This window comes from Hermetia illucens, chromosome 3 (genome assembly GCF_905115235.1).
Source record: "Hermetia illucens chromosome 3, iHerIll2.2.curated.20191125, whole genome shotgun sequence".
Lineage (NCBI taxonomy): Eukaryota > Metazoa > Arthropoda > Insecta > Diptera > Stratiomyidae > Hermetia > Hermetia illucens.
The window spans coordinates 128984600-129008457 of NC_051851.1; the positions used below are offsets into that span (position 1 = coordinate 128984600).

At 42.5% G+C, this 23858-nt stretch overlaps 1 protein-coding gene across 1 annotated transcript in view; it reads right to left on the reverse strand.

Annotated features, from left to right (window-relative positions):
- Positions 1–23858, reverse strand: part of LOC119652956 (adenylate cyclase type 3) — a 327645-nt gene that overhangs the window by 231834 nt on the left and 71953 nt on the right. Inside the window, exons 2-4 of the mRNA XM_038057352.1 lie at positions 1585–2356; positions 1041–1212; positions 768–924 (exon numbers count right to left, since the gene is read on the reverse strand). Coding sequence (XP_037913280.1) covers positions 768–924; positions 1041–1212; positions 1585–1852 — 597 coding nt within the window. The 5' untranslated portion in view covers positions 1853–2356. The remainder of the gene's footprint in view (positions 1–767; positions 925–1040; positions 1213–1584; positions 2357–23858) is intronic.

Genomic DNA, 23858 nt, shown 5'->3' on the forward strand with positions numbered 1-23858 from the left:
CAGAAACGAAACGTTCGGATTGCACAAAATAACGTGCAGCATAGACAAGTTTATGTGCAAAAGGTCAAAGTTCTTTCTGCAATATTAAGAAATTTCTATACAGAAATTTGGAATATCTAAATGGAAATGGATTTAAGAGTTTTGGAGAAAGATACAAGGTGTGATGTTGGAAACAAAATCACAAAAATGAAAATTAAACTGATAATTTCAAAAATTAAATTTTTAATATAAGTGAATGTCGTGATGGGGATTAGGAAATTGGAAAAGCTAACGAGTGCCATAACGTGAGAAAAGCAATGCTGCATATTTGAAAATGCACTCTATTATCAGATTGTCACCGGAAAAGGCGAATGGAATGTTGCACATACCGCAGAGGTGCGGACACTACAGTAGCCCCTGTTAACCGGCAACCTACGTATGCTGTACTTTTCATTGAAAACCAATAGCTTTTTTTCTAAATTAAATTATTATTTGTCAGCTTTGCTATATTTCGTAACCATTGAGTCACATTGGAACACATTACAATTAATTAAACATTTGCCAGGATACTAAAGCTTGAAAATTCATTCGTGATGGGAATAAATATACGCTCCTGCTTTCATTTGGTTTCAAAATTTTTCTAATTCATTAAATTAGTTACTAAAGTGAAAAGTACAAGCGTTGTAAGAAACCTGCAATGTTAGGGATTATGAAAAATTCTGATATCCTTTCTGTATAAATATAATAATAGCATCTACTATTGTTCTGAATAAATTTAGCATACTCACTTGTTCGAAGCAGAATACCTCTCGTATCGTTGCCATCAGTACAAAAAACATTATTATGAAAAAGTTGGCTGTGTAGAAGAGTGCAGACAAAAAGTCTGGTATTGGAATAGTCACTATAACCAAAAAGCATAGCAATATCCACCATCCAAGAATATCCCTGAAACAAAAGCACATTATTCCGTATTACAATTCGATAAAGCTCCAACGCCTACCCCAAACCCAATTGAGTAAATTATTACCCGAGAATGTTCTTCTGTCGCTTTTATCACTTACCTAGTTGTAATAAATGTTTCCAAAAAGCTATAAAATGAAATTTGTGCAATGGCCAAAGTCCATGAAATTGCCGGAATATACTTCCACACTATCGATGTCCATTTTCCATCCTCCGTCAAGCGGATAAATAACAGTATGCATAAATTTAACACCAGGACAGCACCAGTAATGCCTGTTGAGAGACAAATAGAGCGAAGCATAAGTAATGGAAAAAGGACACTGTCATGGGGTTTCCTGCTACGGGTCAACATGAAATTCTGGACTGAAATGGTGATAAGAAGGGTAGCAGTCCTAGTGGCAAGGCTCCTAATTAAAATACACTTTATTTCGGTGGAAATAGAGTGACCTTAAGTATTTTGGAGTTTCATGAAACATTGATTTCATTAAGTTAACGTTGAGGGTTAGTGCTTGGTAGCCAGAGATGTGGTGCACCATCAGCGGAGATATTCGAACTATAATACTTCCATAATGTAATCTTATTGACCCTATATTTTTGCTACCCTTTCAATCCAAACAAATTTACTGCTCCCAAGTATTTACTTACCAAATGCTACAATTGATTGTCCTTGCGGCACTGCAATTACCCAAAGATCGAAAAATATAGACGCAACTAGAAAGCATACAAGCCCAGGACGTCGTTGTTTCATCAGATAACTTTGGTACAGCTCCCGTAGTATTGCATGGGATGGTGAATCCGGATCCGCGCCCTTAAAATAGTCGAAAGCTTCCAAGTCAGTTGTATCGTTTCCTGCAGACGGTGGACCATTCTCCACGGTAGCGGAGTCAGTTTTGTTCGTTGTCGAAGCCTCCATTGGGATCAAATTCTGTTGATTTTTTTTTAAATGTTTTCGAAATTGATAGTCCTTTCAGTCTATTTTATCTATTTGGGTTGCCTTATTCTATCTGGTTCCATGAACATGAGCACGTGCAGTCGTTTCTGTCTTGGATTTTTCCAATGCTTCCACCAATCTTCTAATTAGCCCCGTGGCAAAGGGGAGCGCACTGTAGCCTCGCACTCATCTGAACAATTTCCGTTACGATAATGGATTTTGCTTTTATTTACTCTACTTTTTATTCAATGAGAAAATAAATGGAATCCCCAATTGTGTATGTTGTACATGTTACGTAGCTCGCCAGTTTGTTTGTTTGTTTTTCGGTGGGTGGCTGCCACTGTCTGGGGACTAATTGTCTGAAGGGCAACATGGCTGTAGCTGTGGTTGGCACGTTCCAGAAGATACTAGTGATATAGAGGATGATTTTGTGATGGCATAGCAGTTATACATAAGTCTTAGTTGTTATTTCTGTCAATCGACGATCTGAAAAAAAGGACGAGAATGAGTTATTGACCGTCAATTTATGTATATTGAATTGAAGGTTGTGATGCGATGATAGCGTTTCAGATACCCATAAATCGTGAATAACATTTATAATTTGTCCTTCGGTAGTTCTTCTGCATATGGCTGGAAGAACCCGAATTCTTCCAATAAATTCACATCCCTTTATAGAAAATTGTCACGACTACAATATTCAGGGTTTCTTTAAAGGTCGAGGGATTATATCGAAAAGGTATTTGAGGGATGGATGTGGCTTTTTGAAGAGGGCAAGGGTTACTATCTGCCGAATTTTACATTGAAAGTAGAAAATCCAGGTCCTGCTAAAAGGGTGTGGTGTGATGACTGTAGGCTGTAGGCTTGCCAATATAACTGAACTGGAGCAAACTGTTAATAGTGAAATAGAAAATAGTAAAGATAAGAGTGCGCTACATTCTATTAAAGGGTGAGTAGTAAAACTGTTTCATGGTCTGCAACAAATGTGTTGGATAACGCAATTTCCTGTGGCATCATTGGAACGGAGGAAAAGTGAGCGGACTCCCTTTTCAAAAGTGTATAAGCGAACTTTTCAACTACCAAATTTTCACCATGGAGAAAATCTTGAAACTCCACGATGTTATTTATATAAAGCTGGTCTTAAAACCAGAAAAAGATGGAGAGTTTGAGTCAAAATACTTAATGCTATCCTTATCCTATAAAATTATGAAATCAGTTAAAGACATAAACAAAGTATAGACAGAGCAACTCTGCCATGCTAAACCCTAATGAGATAGTCATTTAGTGCCAGATTCCACCTGAGACCAACCAAAAAACCGAATTTATGGTTGCTACAAAAATTAACACTCGCTCTTCTAAAAACTCTCTGAAAAATGCTGGGGCGTCCACTTAAATGGATGCGGTGAAACGGCCCCCGGTCCTCCCGAGAAATGAGCAAAACTTCTCAACCCTTGGCATCAGCACTTAAGCAAATTAGCTCAGGCCACACAAATCTGTGTCTGCATGTTAAATATTGGTGTCTCCACTAGCAAAACGGAGGAACTTGCAGGAGCCTTGTAGAAGGTATACGCATCGAAATATGCGTTTTACAAGATGTTTAGTGCAGTGGAGACAAAATTTGCGACGTAGAACACGAACGCTGTACGAATAGTTATGACCGTCTCTACTTTTGTAGTCCATGTACTCAATATGGGGTCGACATTGCTATCTCTAAGAGTTTCGGTGTCCCTATTGAAAAAGTCAAACAATTATATGACCGGTTGAGGAAGCTCACTAGTAGCTCAGCTCAAACGCACCACAGATAGGTCGACCCAAGGCCGAAAAAGACATGTCCTGAGAACTAATTGACACAAAGGCTTATCATTGCGAATGGTAATAGTGGCAACGTCCCCACAAAAGGCAGACGAAAGTAGGTGCCATGGAGGTAACGGCGTTGGAACATTCTAAGGAAGTGGCAAGCGCGTTACCAATTTAGCCGACACTCAGTGCTTTGTACTTAGCAGTACATACTACATACATACTACATACTACATTTTTAAGGTTGTGTATGAAAGAAAACCTTATTAGAATCGAGACGGTGTCTGTCTGTCCGTTTGTCCGTCTGTCCGTCTGTCTGTCTCTCTGTCTGTCTGTTTGTCTGTCTGTGACACGGCTGGACCGATTGTCACGAGAAGTGGTGAGAGTATGTAATCTGGTGTTCCCTTTACATGCAGTAAGTGGCCCCATCTTGTGTTAAGTTTAGTCCCCATACATATGAATGGAGGGTGCAAATTTTTTTTCACAGAATGTAGCCATGTGGGGTATCAAATGAAAGGTGTCAATTAGTACTTTTCGAAACTAGTTCAAAATTTGATATTGGGTGAAACATGGAGGAGTGAGGACTCAAAATATGACCCACAAAAAGTGTAACAGGTCTCGTTCTCAGAACCTATTCAACCGAAAAATCTGAAAAAAATCACAGTGGAGCATCTCTATGAAATCTAGGCTTCAATATATATATATATATATATATATATATATATATACCTTCAATATATATATATATATATACCTGGCGTACCAGGTTTATCCTCACCTGAGTTGCAAACGCAGAGCTGCATGCGACCAGGCGCGTGTCATGGGTTGCGGATAATGACATGACCCACCGGGTCAGCTACGAATATCGCAAGTTAATCTTGTAAATAAGTAGCCGCGGACAAGCAGAACGTTTCCCTTTGTGTTCGTCCTCCCTTACCGATTCTTCCCGTTCAGGGGGAGTAAACCTCCTTAACAAATCCGTAATCCGGGGTGAAGGGATCGACGCGCCTATCGGATGAATTGCAGTGACGTTACACTGTATTTCAGCGGCTCCCCTCCAAATACCTTCCCTACCTTTGGAGGTAACCATGGGGCATTGCAACATTGGGGCTCTGTTGCAGGGCTGACTGGTTCCCCATTACTCGTGGGAATAAAATTGGGGACTTTGGTTTAAATTCTTTAAATGGGACCCCAGGGACACGAAGACAGTACCCAACACGGTTAAGGGTCGTTCAACAACATCAGAGCGGCTCTTCGCCCTTGGATGTTTTGGCGGTTATGCCGTCAACCACCAGGGACGGGAGACCTAGGCGTCGTATGGTTTGGACGAGCCAATTCAACGAATTTATCGTCCGCGCCTATTACCGTGTCACGGATTTGGAACGGAATCCATCAGGGTACAGACATCGACTACATGACGCGTTCATAACCCGGTTTCCGGAGCTAAGTCATATTCCGGAACAGAACGTCGTCAACCAGTACCGAGTGATCGTGAATAACAACCGAGTTGCCTTACCAACTAGGCAACAAATCTTCCAAGAGGTTTCACTTGAGCTCGGGCTGGAGTCATCAAATTACCGGACTAGTCAAAGGAGTAACACAAGTACTCCACCTGTAAGGCACTCCATGAATCCAGTAGTCAGGAGAAGCTTAGTAACTGGGGATGTCGACCCAATTTATAATGAGGCTTTGACCGCATTCCAGGTCGCATTCACAGAGTATGCTGAGATTCTCCCAGACGCTAGACCAAGGATCCCAAAACTGAAGTTTACTTCGGCAACTACTAACATCATTGCTGCCGTTGACAGAATTTTGGCTGATCGTTTGGCTAGCGAGATTACTGCTACGGAGGTTCACAGCCTGATCTACGTTGCAGCTGCCACGGTTATTCGTCTCCATAACCAACATCTTAGAGCGAATAACAGAGGTATGCGCAGAAGGACTTTGCCGTTCTGGGTGTTTCGACTCAACAAAAGAGTCGAAAAGTTGAGAAAGGAGATTGGTCGTGTGACGCAAGCACTCCTTGGAAATCCATCACCAAGAGTGCACAGATGCGTTGCGAACATCATAGGAAACTACCATCTGTCCAATGATATGCCAATCGAAGAAATCCTCGAGGTGCTGAAGCAGAAACTTGCGGTATGCTCCAATCGCATCCGTAGGTATCAGAAAAGCTTTCAGCGAAGGGCAGACAACACCTTGTTCTTCCAGAACCAACGAGGATTCTACAAAAATCTCATCAACTCAGGTAGGGAAAGTAACCTCAATCTGGATCAGGCAGAAGACTTCTGGAGAAGTGTTTGGAGCGAATCCAGCCGTTGCAATTTAGAAGCAGCGTGGCTCCCACACCTTATGCGTTCATGCGAGGCCCTCCCCGAAATGACCATGCCTGACGTAACTGAAGTCGACGTTAAAGCAGTCCTTGACAAGGCAGGTAACTGGAAGGCGCCAGGAGTTGACAAGATTCACAACTTCTGGCTGAAGCGGTTCAAGAGCACTCACAGGATATTGGCAAATCAATTTAATCAGATGATTGCCGATCCTGATTTAGTTCCACCATTTTTCACCAAGGGGATAACTTTCCTCATCCCCAAGGAACAGGGTGTCTCTTGCCCTTCAAAATGTCGACCAATTACTTGTCTTCCTACCATCTACAAGGTCTTCACTTCAGTTCTGTGCGCGAACATCTCAAAACATCTTGATGTTCATAAATTGATAGCTGAGGAGCAAAAAGGATGCGCAAAAGGCTCCCGAGGCTGCAAAGAACAGCTTATAATCGATACGGTAGCTGTAAAGCAGGCTGTCCACCAAAAACGAAACATCTCGACAGCCTACATCGATTATAAATCAGCCTTTGACTCCATATCACATTCGTGGTTACTACAAGTGTTACGCTTGTATAAAATCAACCCGAATGTTGTTCTTCTACTGAGAACAGTAATGAAGAATTGGAGCACGAAGCTATCGGTATCTTCGCAAACATCAGGAGAGATACCAATCAGGCGTGGCATTTTCCAAGGCGACTCTCTAAGCCCACTGTGGTTTTGTTTGGCTTTGAATCCGCTATCCCATCTTTTGCATGAAAGCAAATACGGGTTCCAAGTCAAGCATGGCATATTGTCGAAATGTACATTAAGCCATTTAATGTACATTGACGACATCAAATTGTATGCCAAAGACGAGAACCAACTTCGCTCCTTGCTGGACATCACCATCCAGTTCAGCAGGGATATCGGCATGCAGTTGGGTTTGGAGAAATGTCGCATAAAAACAATTGTTCGGGGAAAACACACCGACAACGAAGGATACAGCCAAAATAACATCCGAATTGAGGGCATGGATTCGGACGACGTCTACAAATACCTCGGCATATTGCAAGCAACAACACCTGCTGTAGCAATAATTAAATCTAAGTTGCTGGGGGAATTTGAGCGGCGTCTGGATCTTGTCCTTAAAACTGAGCTGTACGGGAAAAATAAAATCATGGCAATCAACACCTTTGCCATTCCCGTCCTTCTATACACTTTCGGTGTGATACAGTGGAGTAATACTGATTTAGAATCTGTCAATAGACGGGTAAGGGTAGTTCTTGCAAACAATAACATGCACAATAGAGCTGCCGAAAAATTGAGGATCACTATCCCACGTCATCAGGGAGGAAGGGGGGTACTTGATTTAAAAACGTTGCACTACAATCAAGTGCATTCTCTTCGTGAGTTTTTCTATGAGAAACAATCCTCTAGCCAAATACATCAGGCTACCGTCATGGCAGATAATAAATTATCTCCTTTGAACTTGAGAAGCAGAGAATGGGATCCCATGTCGAATGTTACTTCAGTCCAACAGAAGATCGACATGTGGAAAGAGAAACCCATTCACGGAGGTCATATAAAAAATTTGTTGTTGTCAGGCATTGACATCGAAGCCTCCAACAAATGGTTGACAAATGGTGTACTTTTCTATGAGACCGAAGCATTCCTAACTTCAATTCAGGATGCTTCGCTCCCAACAAAAAATTATAAACGGTACATTCTTCACGACTCCTCAATCACCAACTCCAGTTGTAGGTTATGCAACTGTGAAGAGGAGACCATCCAGCACATAACATCTGCGTGCAGGATGTTGAGCGGTACCGAGTACACCAATCGTCATAACTCCGTCTGCAAGATTCTCCATCAAAACCTTGCGTTGAAGTATAACTTAGTGGCAACCTACCATCCTTACTATAAGTATACTCCGCAGAGAATCTTGGAAAATGATCGGGTCAAACTACTGTGGGATCACACTATTGCCACCGACCACAGTGTAAATCATAACAGACCCGATCTAGTTCTGCTTCTGAAGGAAGAACGAGCGTGCTTTATAATCGATGTAGCCGTACCGTTGGACCGGAACACTGTTGAAAAACAGCACGAAAAAATCCGGAACTACGGCCCCTTGGCAGACGATATGAAGCAGACTTGGAGACTACAAAAGATCCAAGTAGTCCCAGTAATAATTTCAGCGACGGGATTAGTCCCGCAGAACTTACATAAAGCGCTGAAAACGCTCGATCTTAGGGCTGGACTATACATGGAGATGCAAAAAGCAGTTATCCTTGCAACCTGTGCTATAGTCCGAAGAGTCCTGTCCGGTAACAATCTGACCTAATGGGTTTCAGTCTTGATCCGCACTGTCTTCAATATAAGATCCATGTCTCTGTAGTGTAGGACCTCCGCGTCATTGGCTGAAGTGTTTGCGACAATCGGGATGTAGCAATACATTTTCGCATGGTCGCACACACTTTGCGTTAAAACGCATCATCGCTGTGATGCGGGCCTTTGGATGTTGCCTTCAGCCCATCCTTAGGTTGGTCGCCCCTCGGTCCGGTTGGGCGGGAAGAGGGTCCGTGGGCTTTTTGAAATATATATCCGGTTCCGATATCTGCACAAATAAAGTTAATAATAGTATATTTCCACATTTTAGAAATTTACCCGGCAACCCCCCTTATGTTCATCCCAGAAGTACAAAATTTGGCATGCGTGTAACGAAGGACATAATGCACAATTTGGTCAAGTTTGAAGAAAATCCAATTATTATTAACAAAGTTATAGGGGGTGAAACTTTACAATTTTTTGTGAATTTCGTGGATCCTACAACCTGTATGACGTCAACATCACATATCAATTCGTCAATAACCCAACGAAATGAGTTCTTGTGAACTGGGTCGCAGAGAATTATTTTGTTTTAGTTTTTTTAATAATTTGCCAACCAGACATGTGTGCATGTAGGTATATAATATATGCGTGCTAATGAAGTTTGCGGGTAGTGCCTAATTCAGATAGATATAAGAAGTAAATCGGAAATATGAGTACGATCAATTTATATACGTGTATATATGTGTACAGTATTCGGAAATAGACAGTTTGTTTGTTTAGGGTGAGCGTAATATCTATGGCTGTAATATGTAGGTATGTCTCGTAGTTTGGAAAAATATGAAGGATTATGTTGGATTTGTAGCTATATACGGATAGAAAAATGTGCGTTGAAATTTCTTACATAAGATGAACACAAAACCTTTATATCCGAAGCACGAGCTTCCGGTATTCCGACTTGTTCTATATTTTATAGAGAAAGCAATAAAACACAAATTCATTATATTCTCATTAGAAAAGAGGAATACGTTATCAAGCATAAAACATCATCGAATCGATGAATGACGATGTCCAAATGAAGGTCCACTATCATAAGTTGTTCGTCAATAAAACACTAAACAAATAGCAGATTTGCAAGAATACCAACCGGGAAGTAAAAAACCGATCGATGTGACCCGAGCGAGTGTGTGAAGACGAGAAAAAAAGAGTAAATCAAATCGAGGAAAGTAATAGGACCTGATCACATCAACTGGGCTTTGGAAAGTGAAGATCACGTTATTGAGTAAGGTAGAAAACCATCCGATTTGTCTGATCCACTCATGCAACACGGTCTCAAATTGAATTAGAACAAAAAGTGTCTGATGACCAACCCCAATGAAGCATACTCGGTAGTTTGGTAGTAGTTTGAAAAAGGGATAATGTACATCTAGAGTATAAAGTGTCCTTCCTGTTTTTGTGTAAAATTCATCGCGATCGATATGGAGTTGCACCGATCGTGGAAAAATTACGAGAGAGGCGTCTTCGATGGTATGGTTACGTAATTCACGTTAACGAGAATGCACTTGCCGAAATTGGTGTGAACACCAAAGTCATTGGTAAACGACCAGAAGGCCAGCCAAAACAACGGTGGCTTGATACGCTAGATGTGGATTTGAAATTTGGCCGCAATTGCATCCAAATCAAGCATTTGATAGAACCAAATGGGGAAACCGATCACGATGAGCCGGCCCCGATTGTGAACGGGACAAAAGCTGAACAAAAATAAGAAGACTATTTTAGTGTAAAATAGACCCTCATCCTAATTGGACCGATGTCTTTCTCTCAGACACGTTTTACTCGAGACATTTAACAAAACATTTTTAGTAAGCATATAAAAGAATAGTTCAGTGGTTAGAGCATTAAGATATCATACGGAAAGTCGCGGTCCAGACCTCACTGCTAACAGTGAGATTTGTACCGTGACTTGGCGGCGGATACCAGTCGACTCAGCTGGGAATAAGTACTTGAGCCAAATCAGGGTAATAATCACAAGTGAGCACAATGCTGACCACATTGTCTCCTACAGGGTACTGTAATCGTGCAGTGTGCCGTTATGGTCTTGAATGAAATGGTCTAACACACTTCAAGGCCCTGATCCTGATTGTCGCGCCAACGTGTATTCTTATTATTATATAAAAACTATAAAATTTTATTTTGCTCAACATAGTTGAAAAGACAGGACGCATTCTTAGAATCTCCTAAATTGAAAAATTCAGCAGTTGAACTGCGCCTAGTTAATGAGTAGTATTCGCTATGGGTTTTTAGCAGGAGTAGAAAGGGTGATCCTCTTTCTTCCTCCTACATGTCCTCCTTATCATCTTTATCTCGGGGATTGGGTTTGGCAAACCTAAATCTACCATGACGATATCAAAAGGCCTAGAATTTGAGCCGGCTTAACTTTTTAAAGGGGGAGGCGGGCGAGGTAGTAACCGCCCTGATTTTTCAACGAGATTGAACAGTAGAGCTTCAGCTTCTCCCTTCATACTCACCATAACCCCTGAGTGGTAGACCATGATGATGGATAATCCAGAGTGACCGTGAACATTGACACGTTCTCTATTGGATAAGATTAAACCGGTTGAAGCTTACTCGGATAAAACTGGAAAAATGGCATTTCACCGATCTAAACATCAGGACCACCAGCTGCTTTAAAACTTAGACGATTAGCTCCAAACAAGCTGAACATCGCGAAAAGTAATTCAATGCCACGATTCAACTAGGATCGGCGCGTCCATCAAATAGTCCATGCGCTACGCCCTTGCATATGGCACTTAAAAGTATAACGCTCGAACTTGCGCCTACAAGAAACCAGTCCGGAACATCCAATATCGCACACAAACGCTCTATGGTAAAAGTGTTTTTTCAACAATAGACTTACTCTTTAACCAGATCTCGATAGCTGAAGAAACCTGCCATCACAAAACCATTCGGTCTTTTCGAGTTTTCGTTTATGAGATTCGGCCTACAGGATCCGGCCCAAAACGTTCCAAAGATTCATCGACGAGACTTCGAGAGGTTTGTACTTCTGCAATGCCTATATCGAAGACATATTAGTCGCTCCATCTTCACGTGAAAAGCATGCCAGCCAATTTAGAACTCTCTCTCCGTTTTACTGGAGTAATGGTGAATGCATCTGCTTCAATGGTAGTCACTACGAAATCAGTTTGTTAGGATAGCTTGTCCCAAAGGAGGGGACATGTTCCTTGCCAATCAAACGTCCCTTGCCAATCAAAGTCAAAGCAATCCAGTCATACCCGCAACCAACCAACGTGAAGCAGCTCAGAGCATTCTTGGGTATGTTGAATTTTTACAGAAGGTTCATACCCAAAGCAACAGCAGTGCAGGCACCACTCAACGAGATTCCTAAAGGCAGAATTAATGAAAATTCACCAATCAACAGGACCAGCGAAACTAATCCAACTTTTGAAGCTTCCTAAACGCACTAAACAGGCAACGTTGGTTGCACATCCAAAATTTGACGTATATTTAGCCAGCTTCTGTGATGCATTCAACTTCGCAATTGGAGCAAGAAAGAAAGCTCGGTTCAGCGAAATGTAAATACGGATCGTACGACCGAGAACTACTGGCTATTTACCGAGCAATAAAACACTTTCGTCATAAAGTGGAGGCAAGGGAGTTCACCATCTTTACGTTATCTTCCATAAAAAGAACTAGTGCTCGATGTCAATTTAGCCATTCACATTATATTGGGCATTTCATCACCGGTTGCGACAATATTGTCGCGGACGCATTATTGTGCGTGAAGGAGTTGCAATAAATTATCGAATACGAAAAGGATACAGGATCTCAGCAATTCGACAACAGCAATTCCGGGACAAATTAAATAACATTCACTAATTCTGTACAGCAACCTCAAATTTAGAAAAGTTCCAAGAAAGGGAAGAACATATGACAAATGGTATGTTTATGTTAGAATTATAGTAAAGTATATGCTTTGTAAATATTTAATTTCAAGAGGGTCTTTAGGTGCCAATCAGGACTTACATTTATTTATTATTTTGAAGTTAACTTTTAGGTTACTTTTTTCAAACTTCTAAATAAACCAGGAATTGGTTTGTCAATTGCAGTGAATTCAGTGGTTTCTAAGAACTCCTCCATCTCATCAAAAATGTGTTAATCGAACCATAATGAACTCCTAAAAGTTACGCTCCTTTGCGTGATGTAGAAATAATGGCGTCATATCTAGCCCCCGTCTATAACACGCCTAATAATATAACATTTTGATAACGTAGCAAAAACTTTTTTCCTTGACTTCAGGAAAGTTTGATTGATACCAGGAGCAATTAACACCGTGCACGAAAGAAACGAAAGTACGCAATTGACTTGAGAACATCTTAATGCCATAAATTTTCTCTTAATCGAGAAACAGTGGAAAGCCCTAATCTTTTCATCTTATAATATTTTAAAATTTCTAATCTTATTTACTGAATTAATTATTCGACAAAAAAACAGTGAGCAAACATTTTCGCATAAACACCCTTAGGGAGAATTCTGGATGGTTCCGTTTAGTAAACTTGAAAGGAACCGAAAAAAGACGTTCCAAGAGCACTTTAAAAATGTAACCTAAATTTGAATCGATCAATTCTTATCCCTTCCTATTTATAAAGGTACGAAGATCTGCGGGTATGCAGTTTCCATTCCTAATTCGCAATTTCAGCCTTTTCTGGCTCCTTTCTACTTTCATATTTTCTGGGATGGGATTGTGTCTCCGGGGAGCACTTTCTTCAAGACGGAAAGAAAAAATTGCAAATAGCCCACAGCTACTTTTTGTAAATTGTAAAACGAGAAAATCCATTATACGAGGTCCCTTTCAAGGACTTTTCTTATCTTCTAACTCGCCAGATTTATACATCCGCCTGCTGTCCATATTTCGTCTGTTGCTCCTCGCCGCCCAGCTACTTGAAAGCTATCCATCCAGCAAGCCAAATATATCGCTTTCTGTATGGGTGGATGGTCGTTGAGAACATCATAGAATATAAAGTTGGGTATCAAAGGGTTTTTTGTTACCCTTTTCTTTGGTATCCATTTGGGTGTCAAGTCGCGCCTTATTCACGTCTTGATAGTGATAGGACATTTAGTAGCGATCTCATTTTTTCTTTTAGCTTTCACCTTTCATTTTGTAGAGGTTAATTAATGAATTTTATGTAACTCCCAAAGATAAGATGAAACCCTTGGCGAAGTATATTGTAACGCCTCGTTATGAACGTTGATAATAGTTAGAGTCGTTTATAGCTTCCTGTGGTCGGTGTAATGGAAATGGAATGATGAGTGAGTGATGATAAACTTTCCAACAAATTAAGGGTTTAGAAAGTTGCATGAAGATATTGAAGGAAGTGTATATGTACAGACTACTAAACAATAAGTTGGACAGTTACTGCAAACTACGTTCAAGTCAAATATCTCCAAAGCCCGATAATATTTTTAAATAAATCGTTCAGTACTCCGCTTCAGTAGCCCAGAACTGAGCGAATTAAATATCTCGGGTCAATACTATCAGCCAATGGAACGGTAATGAAATTTCTTCACGCATTAACGTAACCTGGATGAAGTGGCATTTCCCAACTGGTGTTCTTTGCGATCAACGAACGTCTCAAATCTAAAATTTACCGCAATGGCGCTCTCTATAGTTCTGAGTATTGGAAGACTATAAAAGACAATGAACGGCGTCTCGCGGTAATGGAGACGAAAATTTTGCGTTAGATCAGTGGCGTGACACGTTTTGATCACATCCGAAATGAGGATATCCGCGACAATATGGGGTTGCACCGGTCGTGGAAAAACTGCGAGAGAGGCGTCTTCGATGGTATAGTCACGCAAGTCGTGCTGAAGAGAATTCACTTTCCAAGATTGGTCTGAACATCGAAGTCAATGGTAAGCAACCAAAACGCCGGTCGAAACAATGGTGGCTTGATACGCTGGATGGGGATTTAAAAGCCTCGTGATTACATCCAGATCAGGCATTTGATAAAATAAAATGACGAAACCGATCACGATGAGCCGACCCCGCTTGTGAACGGGACAAAAGCTGAAGAAAAAGAAGAAGATGTGAGGAGCGATGAATGCATGACAGTTTCGTGCCACATAGTTAAAAATTCCATTCCCCGCTATTTTTTAGAAAGCGATTTAAATAAATCATTTGATGGAAAGCACTGTATAGATAATAGTTAATTATGACGTCAGCATCTTATTTGCATGGCTTTAGAAGAAGTAAATGCGCGCGAAATTGCGCGAAAGTTTTAACTACTATAGCTTAGGCGTTAATGGCCAAATTTCCATGAAATTTGGCATGTGTACGCATTGATAATGTTCGCTATGCTGCTATGCTGGTATTCGGAGGATGAACTTAAAGGGGCTTTTTTAGTCGATTTCTAAAAGTTTGTAATATACTATTAGTAAGGTTATTTGAACAGATATCAAAATGGCAAATATTTTCAGGCCTGGATTCCAGATTTCATCTAAGCACACCACCCTCATTTTTTTTCGTATTTTTGGGTTGGGTAGTTTCCAAAAAGGGGTCCTGTCTCACTCTAAGTGCATACATTTTGACTTCTTACTCGCGCACTTTGCAATTCACGCCAAAACTAATATCACACGACTATATCCGGTAAAAAAATTTTTTACATCCTCTTTGCATGTATGGGGAGTCCCCCTTTAAACTTCACCTAAATTTGTATCCCTCGCTATATGCGTGGGATTTCATAGTTCCCATCTGTCACTGAATTTCGTACGGAAAAGTGCGTTTGACAGACAGAGAGACAGACAGATAGTGAACCGATTTTGACAAGGTTTTGTTTTACATAAACCCTTAAAAAACCGGACGCTTCAACTTTAATAAACAAGTCGGAATACCGGAAACTGGTGCTTCGTTTATAAAGATTTTATGCTCAGGTTGATACAAATCAACCTCAACCACTGCGAGGCGACGCAGGATCTACTCGCGCAAACCATCCGCGAGAAAAACATCGATGTGGCCATACTAAGTGAACCATGCCGAAACCACGGTGGTAGCGTTTGGGTCAAAGACCAAACGGGCCAAGCAGCGCTGTGGACTTGTGGAGAACAAGCCTTCCAGGAAATAATGGAGCACACGAAGGAGGGCTTCATCAGTATGAGCGGATGCTTGCCGCTCTTGTTTTGGATGCAAGAGGACGTTGGCCGATCATAATAGGAGGCGATTTCAATGCGTCGGCTCTTGAATGGGGCAGCCGAATAACTAATGTCAGGGGACGTGTTCTCCTCGAAGCATTCGCGGAGCTGGACGTGGTACTGGCGAATGTTCGGTCTTCGTACACTTTCCGGGGAAGGGGCCTGGGGTCTACAGTGGACCTGACATACGTGAGTGCCACTTTAGCCAGTAGAATTGCTTGGCATGTCAGTGAGGACTATACTCACAGCGACCACCAGGCAATCTGCATAGAGATCAAGGGCCGATCGAGCTCGAAAAAGAGTTTTCGCAGAATGCCGGGTGGTAGGCTTGGCTGGACAGTGAAAGCTTTCGAGGGGGACACGTTTTCCGCGGTGCTCAAATCTGACATATCCCTGAATGGTACGGCTGGAGAGAAAGCCACCCAGATCACTCAATGGGTGACGGAAGCATGCGATGCTACTATGCCCAGAAGGCGATTGCTCCCCAGTAGGCAATCCAACTACTGGTGGAACAACGAAATCGCAAGTTTGCGAGCCGCATGTTTTCGGGCAAGGACGCTTTGCCAGAGGCTCAGGGGAAAACCCGGTGGCGACGGTCGAGAGGAGACACACAAGCAATTGCGTGGCCGCCTAAAGGAAGCCATTCGGAGGAGCAAAAAGAACTGCTTCAAACAGCTGTGCGACCATGCCGACGTAAACCCTTGGGGCGAGGCTTACAGAGTGGTGATGAAAAGGCTGCGGAAATGACCCCAGATGACCTGTCCGCGCCTTCTGAAACAGATTGTTACCACTCTGTACCCTCACCACGAAAATAGGGGAAGGCAAATTTTTGTCCAGCTAAATGACGGCATAATACCGCCTGTAACTGTGGAGGAGCTGCGGAAAATATGTGGTAGGTTCGGTGACAACAAGGCCCCAGGTTTGGATGGCATCTCCAACCGAGCTTTGAAACTGGCAGTGAAGACTAAGCCCGACCTTTTCGCTAACACCTTCCAGGCGTGCCTAAAAGAAGGAATATTCCCTGCCCAGTGGAAAAAGCAAAAGTTGGTGTTGCTTCCAAAGCCTGGCAAGCCACCTGGAAACCCACCGTCGTATCGTCCTATCTGCCTGTTGGATACAATGGGGAAGATGATGGAGAGAGTCATCTACAACAGACTCCTGCCAGCAATGGTTTGTCGGAACGCCAGTTTGGTTTGCCACGCGCCCACTCTACGGTACACGCAATTAGCATGGTGGTAAACCTGGCAAAAGGTGCACTCATTTTTCGCGACTGCTGTGCCATGGCGGCATTGGATGTGAAAAACGCATTCAACTCGGCCAACTGGAATAGAATTGAAGGGGCGGTGGCTGACATATGTGTCCCCGGATACTTATTTGGTGGAAAACTACCTCTCAGAGAGGACTCTTTGGTACGGGACGGATGAGGGCCCCAAAGAGTACATTGTCACAGCCGGGGTACCACAGGGATCGGTACTTGGTCCCCTGTTGTGGAATATCATGTATAAGGGGGTGCTTGCTCTTCTCGTCCCAGAGGGGACTACGATTGTCGGCTTTGCGGATGACCTAGCTGTGGTTGTTGCAGCAAAGCACCCAGAAGATGTGGAGGTTTACGCAACAGAAACAGTGAGAGCGGTAAAGTCCTGGCTAGAAAAGGCCGGGCTGACCTTGGTGGACGCGAAAACGGAAGCGGTCTTAATAACGAACCGGAGGAAAAATAACACTGTGGAAGTGGAGGTCGGTGGACATACGGTCGTATCAAAGCCGGCTATCAAATACCTGGGGGTAATAATTGACACCAAATTGAGTTTTAGGGAACACCTAGAGTATGCATGCCAAAAGGCAGCCAGTGCCACCACGGCACTTGCAAAAATGTTGCCAAATATTGGTGGACCGAAACATTGCCGGAGGTTGGTGCTAGCCGGAGTGGTGCGCTCCATCTGCTCTACTCGTCGCTTGTGTGGACAGAGGCGCTTGCAAATTCTCAGAGACGAAAGCAGGTGAACTCGGTTTACCGGCGTATGGCTTTGAGGGTTTGCAGTGCTTTTAGAAGTACATCAGATGAGGCAGTATTAGTAGTGGCAGGCATGATCCGGTTTGACATTCTGGCAAAAGAAATGGGTGTCCTGTACAATGCAAGAAGTATGGAGGGGCATGCACAGCGTAGAAATGCGGCAAGGTCAGAGTCGCTTGATCTCTGGCAACGCAGATGGTACGAGTCTACGAAAGGTCGGTGGACGTACAGGCTCATTCCCAACATTAGGGTGTGGCTTGAGTGAAAACATGGGGAGACCAACTACCACATTACCCAGTTCCTCACTGGACACGGTGGTTGCTACAGGCAGTATCTGCACCGCTTTGGGTTGGATAATTCTCCGAACTGTCCCAGATTCGATGGCATACCGGAGGATCCAGAGCATGTGATGTTTCACTGCCCACGATTTGCGATGGAGAGAAGGAGCTTAAGCCAGGTGCTGGGCAGGAGCGTGACCCCGCAAAGCTTGGTTACTGAGATGCTGGAGTTTGAGGAGAAGTGGCTTGCGGTTGGCTCCGCAATCATCCAAATACAGGAGGAGCTGCTGAAGGAACAAAGAAGGATATTGATATATAAATGATTAGAAAAACTAAAACGAAATGTTTCCCTCAGGCCCTCATTCATATGACCTCACTTCGTTGTGCTATTGGCAAATTGATATGTTAGATAACGTCATACACGTTTTGGAATGCAAGAAATTCACATAAAATCCTAATATACTATTATTAACTTTATTTGTGCACATTTCGGAACGGGATGTATTTTTGTAAATTTTTCGCTTGGACGAGACCTGTTACACGTCATATTTTGAGCCCTCACTTTCCTATGGTTCACCCGATATCAATTATAGAACTAGTTTTGAAAAGTGCTCATTGAGCCCTTTCATTTGATACCCCACGTAGCCATATTCTGCCAAAAAAATTTGCATCCACCCTTCGCCCTCTTAAACTCAGCATGAAATGGTGCCACTTGCTATATATAAAGGGATTCACAGACCACAAGTTCTCACCAAATCTCCTGACAATCGGTTTAACTGTTTCCGAATAAATACGGGGTGACAGACTCGAATCCAACCCTGATTTCCTGCAGGGTATCATTAGTACTCTCTTCCCACAAGTTTCAAGTGAATCGAACGTACCCACTGTCGCGAAAAAGATTGCCGAAAATAAAGCCCAAGGTTTAGACGGCATTCCGAATAAAGCACTGACAGTGGCTATCAAAACAGTTCCAAACTGGTTCGCTGAAACACTTGAGACGTGCTTCAAAGATGGGATTTTCCCGGAAAAGTAGAGAAAACAGAAGCTTGTACTAATCCCGAAGCCAAATAAACCTTTGGATGATCCTTCGTCTTAGAGGTCTATTTGCTTGTTAAACGGCATCGGTAAACTCTTCGAAAGGGTCATCTTCAATAGGATTGTACCAATCACAGAAAAGCAAGGTGGTCCCTCAGAAAGGCAGTTCGCATTCCGAAAGGCAAGATCTACTGTCAACACGATTAGCACGTTGACGGAAATTGCGGAAAAAGCAATGGAGGCCAATAAATCTCGCGCGGTAGTTACCCTCGATGCGAAGAATGCCTTTCATGCGGCAAAATAATGCGCTTCTAAATACCTGGTGCGCATAGTCATGGAATTTTTTTTTATTGTGTTACGTTTCGAACGATGGACCCAAGACATATAGCAAACACCCGCCAGGTTTCACAAGGATCAGTCCTCGGTCCTCTCCTGTAGATAAAAAGGAGTGACAATCATTGGCTTCGCAGACCACATCGGAGTTATTATCGTGGCGCAAGATATTGATGAGATCGAGATACTCACAAACGAGGAAGCTGGTCTGACACTCGCAGAGCCTAAAACCGAGGTAGTTTTGATCGTCGATAAAAATCAGGATTTGCGAACACATCATACACCATCATCATAATGAGAAATGTTCAGATGTGATATCTTATTGTCGCAGCCAACGCTTAAATACCTAAGAGTCATGGTTGACCAGAGACTGAAATTCAAGCCCCATTTTAAAAATTGAGCAAAGAAAGCTATCGGGTGGCTTCATTGCTGACAACAATGTTAGCAAATATAGGTGGCCCAAGGCAAAACGGTCGTCTCCTTATGTCGAAAGTTGTCAGCTGCATCTTGCTTTATGCATCTCCAGTCCGGGCAGCGTCTTGGAAGTTAGATGTGATGAAAAATTGCAGCCCCATACCGATTGAGTGCATTGCGAACGTCGTGTGCTTATCGTACAACATCAGACGAGGGTCGACGCCTCTATGCAATCGGCGAGTCCTATACCTATCGTCGGCAATTATCATGAAGCGAATCTATTTTTGAATGGTGAGAAAAGATGAGATGATTCACCTAAAGACCGCTGGATACACAGGATAATTCCAGATGTCTCAAAATGGACCAAACGAAGGCACGTTGAGGTTAGTTACGACCTAACTCAATTCCTAAGCGGATACGCAGGATACCGTGCATACTTTTGTCGCTTCAAACGTGACGACTTCCCGTATTGTCCGACATGCGTGATGATCCAGGAGGATGCGAAGCATGTTGTCTTCAACTGCCCGCGATTCACCGCACACAGAGCGGAGGCGGTATTGACGCCGGGGCGCTGTTGACGCCAAAGAATATCGTGGATCACATGCTAACTTCTGAAATATATTGGAGGGCGGTGGAAATATTAATGAAGGCGATTCACAATCTGCTGAGGAAGGAGGAGCTTCAGAAGAAATAACCACACGAGGCGCAGTTCGTAACTGATCCTGGTTTTAGTGAGCAAAACTCTCACTTAACCGTATGGCAGGAGCCAGCGGTAGGTTTTGAACCTCTCCATCTTCCATACAAAAAAAACCGACGGATAGACAGACATCAACTTGATTCTCATAAAGTTTCTCCACACAAAACCTTAAAAAGGAATAAATGTATACCAACAATTCAGTAAATTAGTATTCTTTGTGACGACTATTACCTTTTAAAGCTGCGCGAAGTCTTCTTTTCATCGACTTTATAAGCTTTTTGGTACTTTTTGGAGGAACGAAGCTCTAAAGAGTCATTATGTGATCCTCCAAGTCCATTTCCTTAGGAGGGACCGATCTTTATCGCCTATGGTTGTGTGCCGGATGTGGCCGCTGGCAAACCCTGGGTGCTGTCTTAGAATGTTAAGTGAGCCCACTTTAGTATCGGTTATTGTATTATATAAAACGACTTTGTTCCTTTAGGCGCCATAGCACCCCACACCATATTATTATCCTCTATGGACGAAATTCGGAACGGTTTGAGGCTGAACTGTTACTATTCATTTTTTCTTCAAATTCTTTTCAGTAAATACTGCGATCTTCTTGGAATTCCTGCTTACGTCCTGCAAAATCTGTCGTTTTGTTTGCTCCAACTGGATTTCCGCAGGTAGGTTACTGCTAATTTTAATGATCAAATAATAATCTTTGGCGCAATAATTCAATTGGATCAGGGCCTTATAGTGTGTAAGAGCAACTCATTCAGGACCGGAATGGTACACTACAGGATTACAGAACCCTGTAGGTGGCAATGTTTTCAGCATTGTGCTGTCCTGAAATTATTACCCTAATTTGACTCAGGTACTGATCCACAGCTGAGTCGACTGGTATCCGACGTCAAATCACGATACAAATTCAACTGCCACCAGTCAGATTTAAACCGCGACCTTCCGTACGACAGCCTTGCGCTCTAGCGACTCAGCTATCCGGACACTGCCTGTTCTGCGAGTTCATAATGAACAGTGGACTTCATCTTTTTCAGGTTTTGTGTAAAACAAAAGCAGATTACTTTCCGCTCTGGATCTTCCTGCATAATCGCTTCACCTGTTCTTTTTCGATCTTCATCGATTTCGAGAAAACTTTCCATAGTGTGAGCAGAGAGTGTGTCTGGCATGCTCTACACAGGAGGGGCTTATCGGAGAAGCTATTATAAAAACTGCAAAAACTGAGTGCACAAAATGTCACGTGCTGCACCAAGGTGAATCCGCCAGGGTTACATTTTGTAATCGGTAATGTTCTTCGTGGTTGTTTGTCCTGGGTCATGGGCCTCCAAGTATTTCGAAGAAAATCACAATCTCTGGATCTACTTAAATTGGTCAGCACATTTTGCAAAAGGTTTGCTCTGGATAGAGGGCCCAATCCTTAGCAAATAATTTCGTGAATCCAGATAAAGTCTAATAGGAAACGTTAAAAACTACGCTGATCTTCGTTGTGGAATGCTCTCTTTCAGGACTGCATGATTCAAAAGGTAGTATGCGGGATTACATTGTATTTTGTCTAGCGAAACATCCTCCGTATATCCCAGTTCCAAGTACTCTGGTAGGAAGGCATTATATTACATTAAATTCGGGGTTTAGCTCAAGCTTCCTTTCTAGCGGATTGGATAAATGATGTTCGGCTCTCGGCGGAAATAGCATCTGCTTTGAAAGTAATGTGTATCTGCCATTTTATGAGTTTCGTCCCGTAGTTTGAGCGTAATGATTTTCGCATGCCATTTCTTCCATTTCCCAAAATCGTTTCAGGCATTTATTTAAATCTTCAGTGATCATTATGCTAATGGCATGATGGGAAGTTGGACCTATTAAGATGCAATCGACTTTGATGTTCTGACTGATCAAATCACTACCTACCACCAGGCCAGGCAAGACAAATGTTCCTTATACATCTATTCCAAATATGCAGATCTTGCCTGACTTGTAAGTTAATGTCAGCAAAATATGTAACGTTCATATATAAAATGTGGGTACCTCCCATGCTGTGATAATTCACCAGATACTTTTTCTACAACAAGCAGATTGAAATACAATTCCTGCTGTGCTCGCATTACTGAGTGGTTACCAGTTACATACATCACTGTTAGATATACTAGCATGCCTGCGTTAGGGCGCTAGCATTTGAACAGCTGACTCAGTGATAAATAACCGCTAGGAACCTTGGTCTATCAATGCCTCGAATGGCATCTTCCAAAAGTGTTCTTTACATAAATGATGACAGTTGACAAAAGAACTAATGTATTGGGGGCTGATTTGCAACAGACTATCTTCAGCGTAGTTGGAGAGATTGCATGTGCCTGTCGTAGCTTCGTTGGTATTTCGTCGCGTTGTTAATGAGTACTGCATGTGCTGGAGTCCTGGGATGTTGGTCGGAAGTTTTCCTGGTTTTCAGTAACTGTGTCTATGGCAGCACATTACGGGGTCAACAAACATTTTTGCCACTTACTACAGTTTCATTGTCTAACTTCGAGGAAGACGGCTATGATACAGTAGGCGAATACTTCAAGGCTTATATAGTGTGGATCAGCCTGCACAGCGCCTGAACTAAACTAACACCAGCGGTATACTGATGAAAGGAATATACTGGTAGCGTGCGAGCCGGGATAGTCCTCTGAATTTACATATCTTCTGTACTTTCAGCTCAGTTAGAGCGGTTGGCAGTACGTAAAACTACCAGGAACATATCCGTTCTAAGTAAACTACTGTTTCAGCCTTCCAAGCAGTTGAAGCTTCTTCTGTCCCATAAATCAGATATGCTGGAATTGTTGCATCCAGCTCGATGACCTATGAACAAATGGTTGTTGTATATTTGTATACAGATAATCCTAAAATTATTAGTTTTCCTGTTTGAACAATAATCCTTAAATTATTGGACACGAATCTATGACTATAAAAATAGCTATAATAAGGGGCGAAGACGGTTACGGATTCTTACCAGGGCAGAGGTGAGGCAGCGTCTGAGGATGTGCCTCTGCGAACAGCGTGATCGAAGCGGCTCGCAGATGCTGTACGCTCCCTTTTATAATTCGTAATTCATAAAGAGTGGGAGCGAGTTGTTTCCCGATATTAAATGGATGCGAACTCAGGACTCCGCAATCCCTAAAAAGAAATTGTCTAACTCCGGACAAGTTTTGGTCCGACCTATGGCTGGATTTACGCTGCATATAATCTGTTGTTGTCTTGCGTTGTTTTGTTTTACAAATTATGAAAGGAAGCGTACAACACCTGCGAGCCGCTTCGGTCACGCTGCCCCCCTGATAAGAAACCATGGCCGTCTTCGGATTTAGAAATAAGTCATTAAAAACTAATTTAGCCATAATTAGAATGGTATTATAGTTTTATTTGCTAAAAAGAACTGTACAGGCACCCGGCCATGAAATAAAGCTGACCCTGACCAATGTGCGAAGCCATCATCAACAATAGTCTAAGATAAGGAGATGCCCTAGCGTGTACGCTTTTTAACCTGGCTCTGGAAAAAATCATACGTGATAATAATAACAATACTTGCTGGCGCAACAATCCAATTGGATCAGGGCCT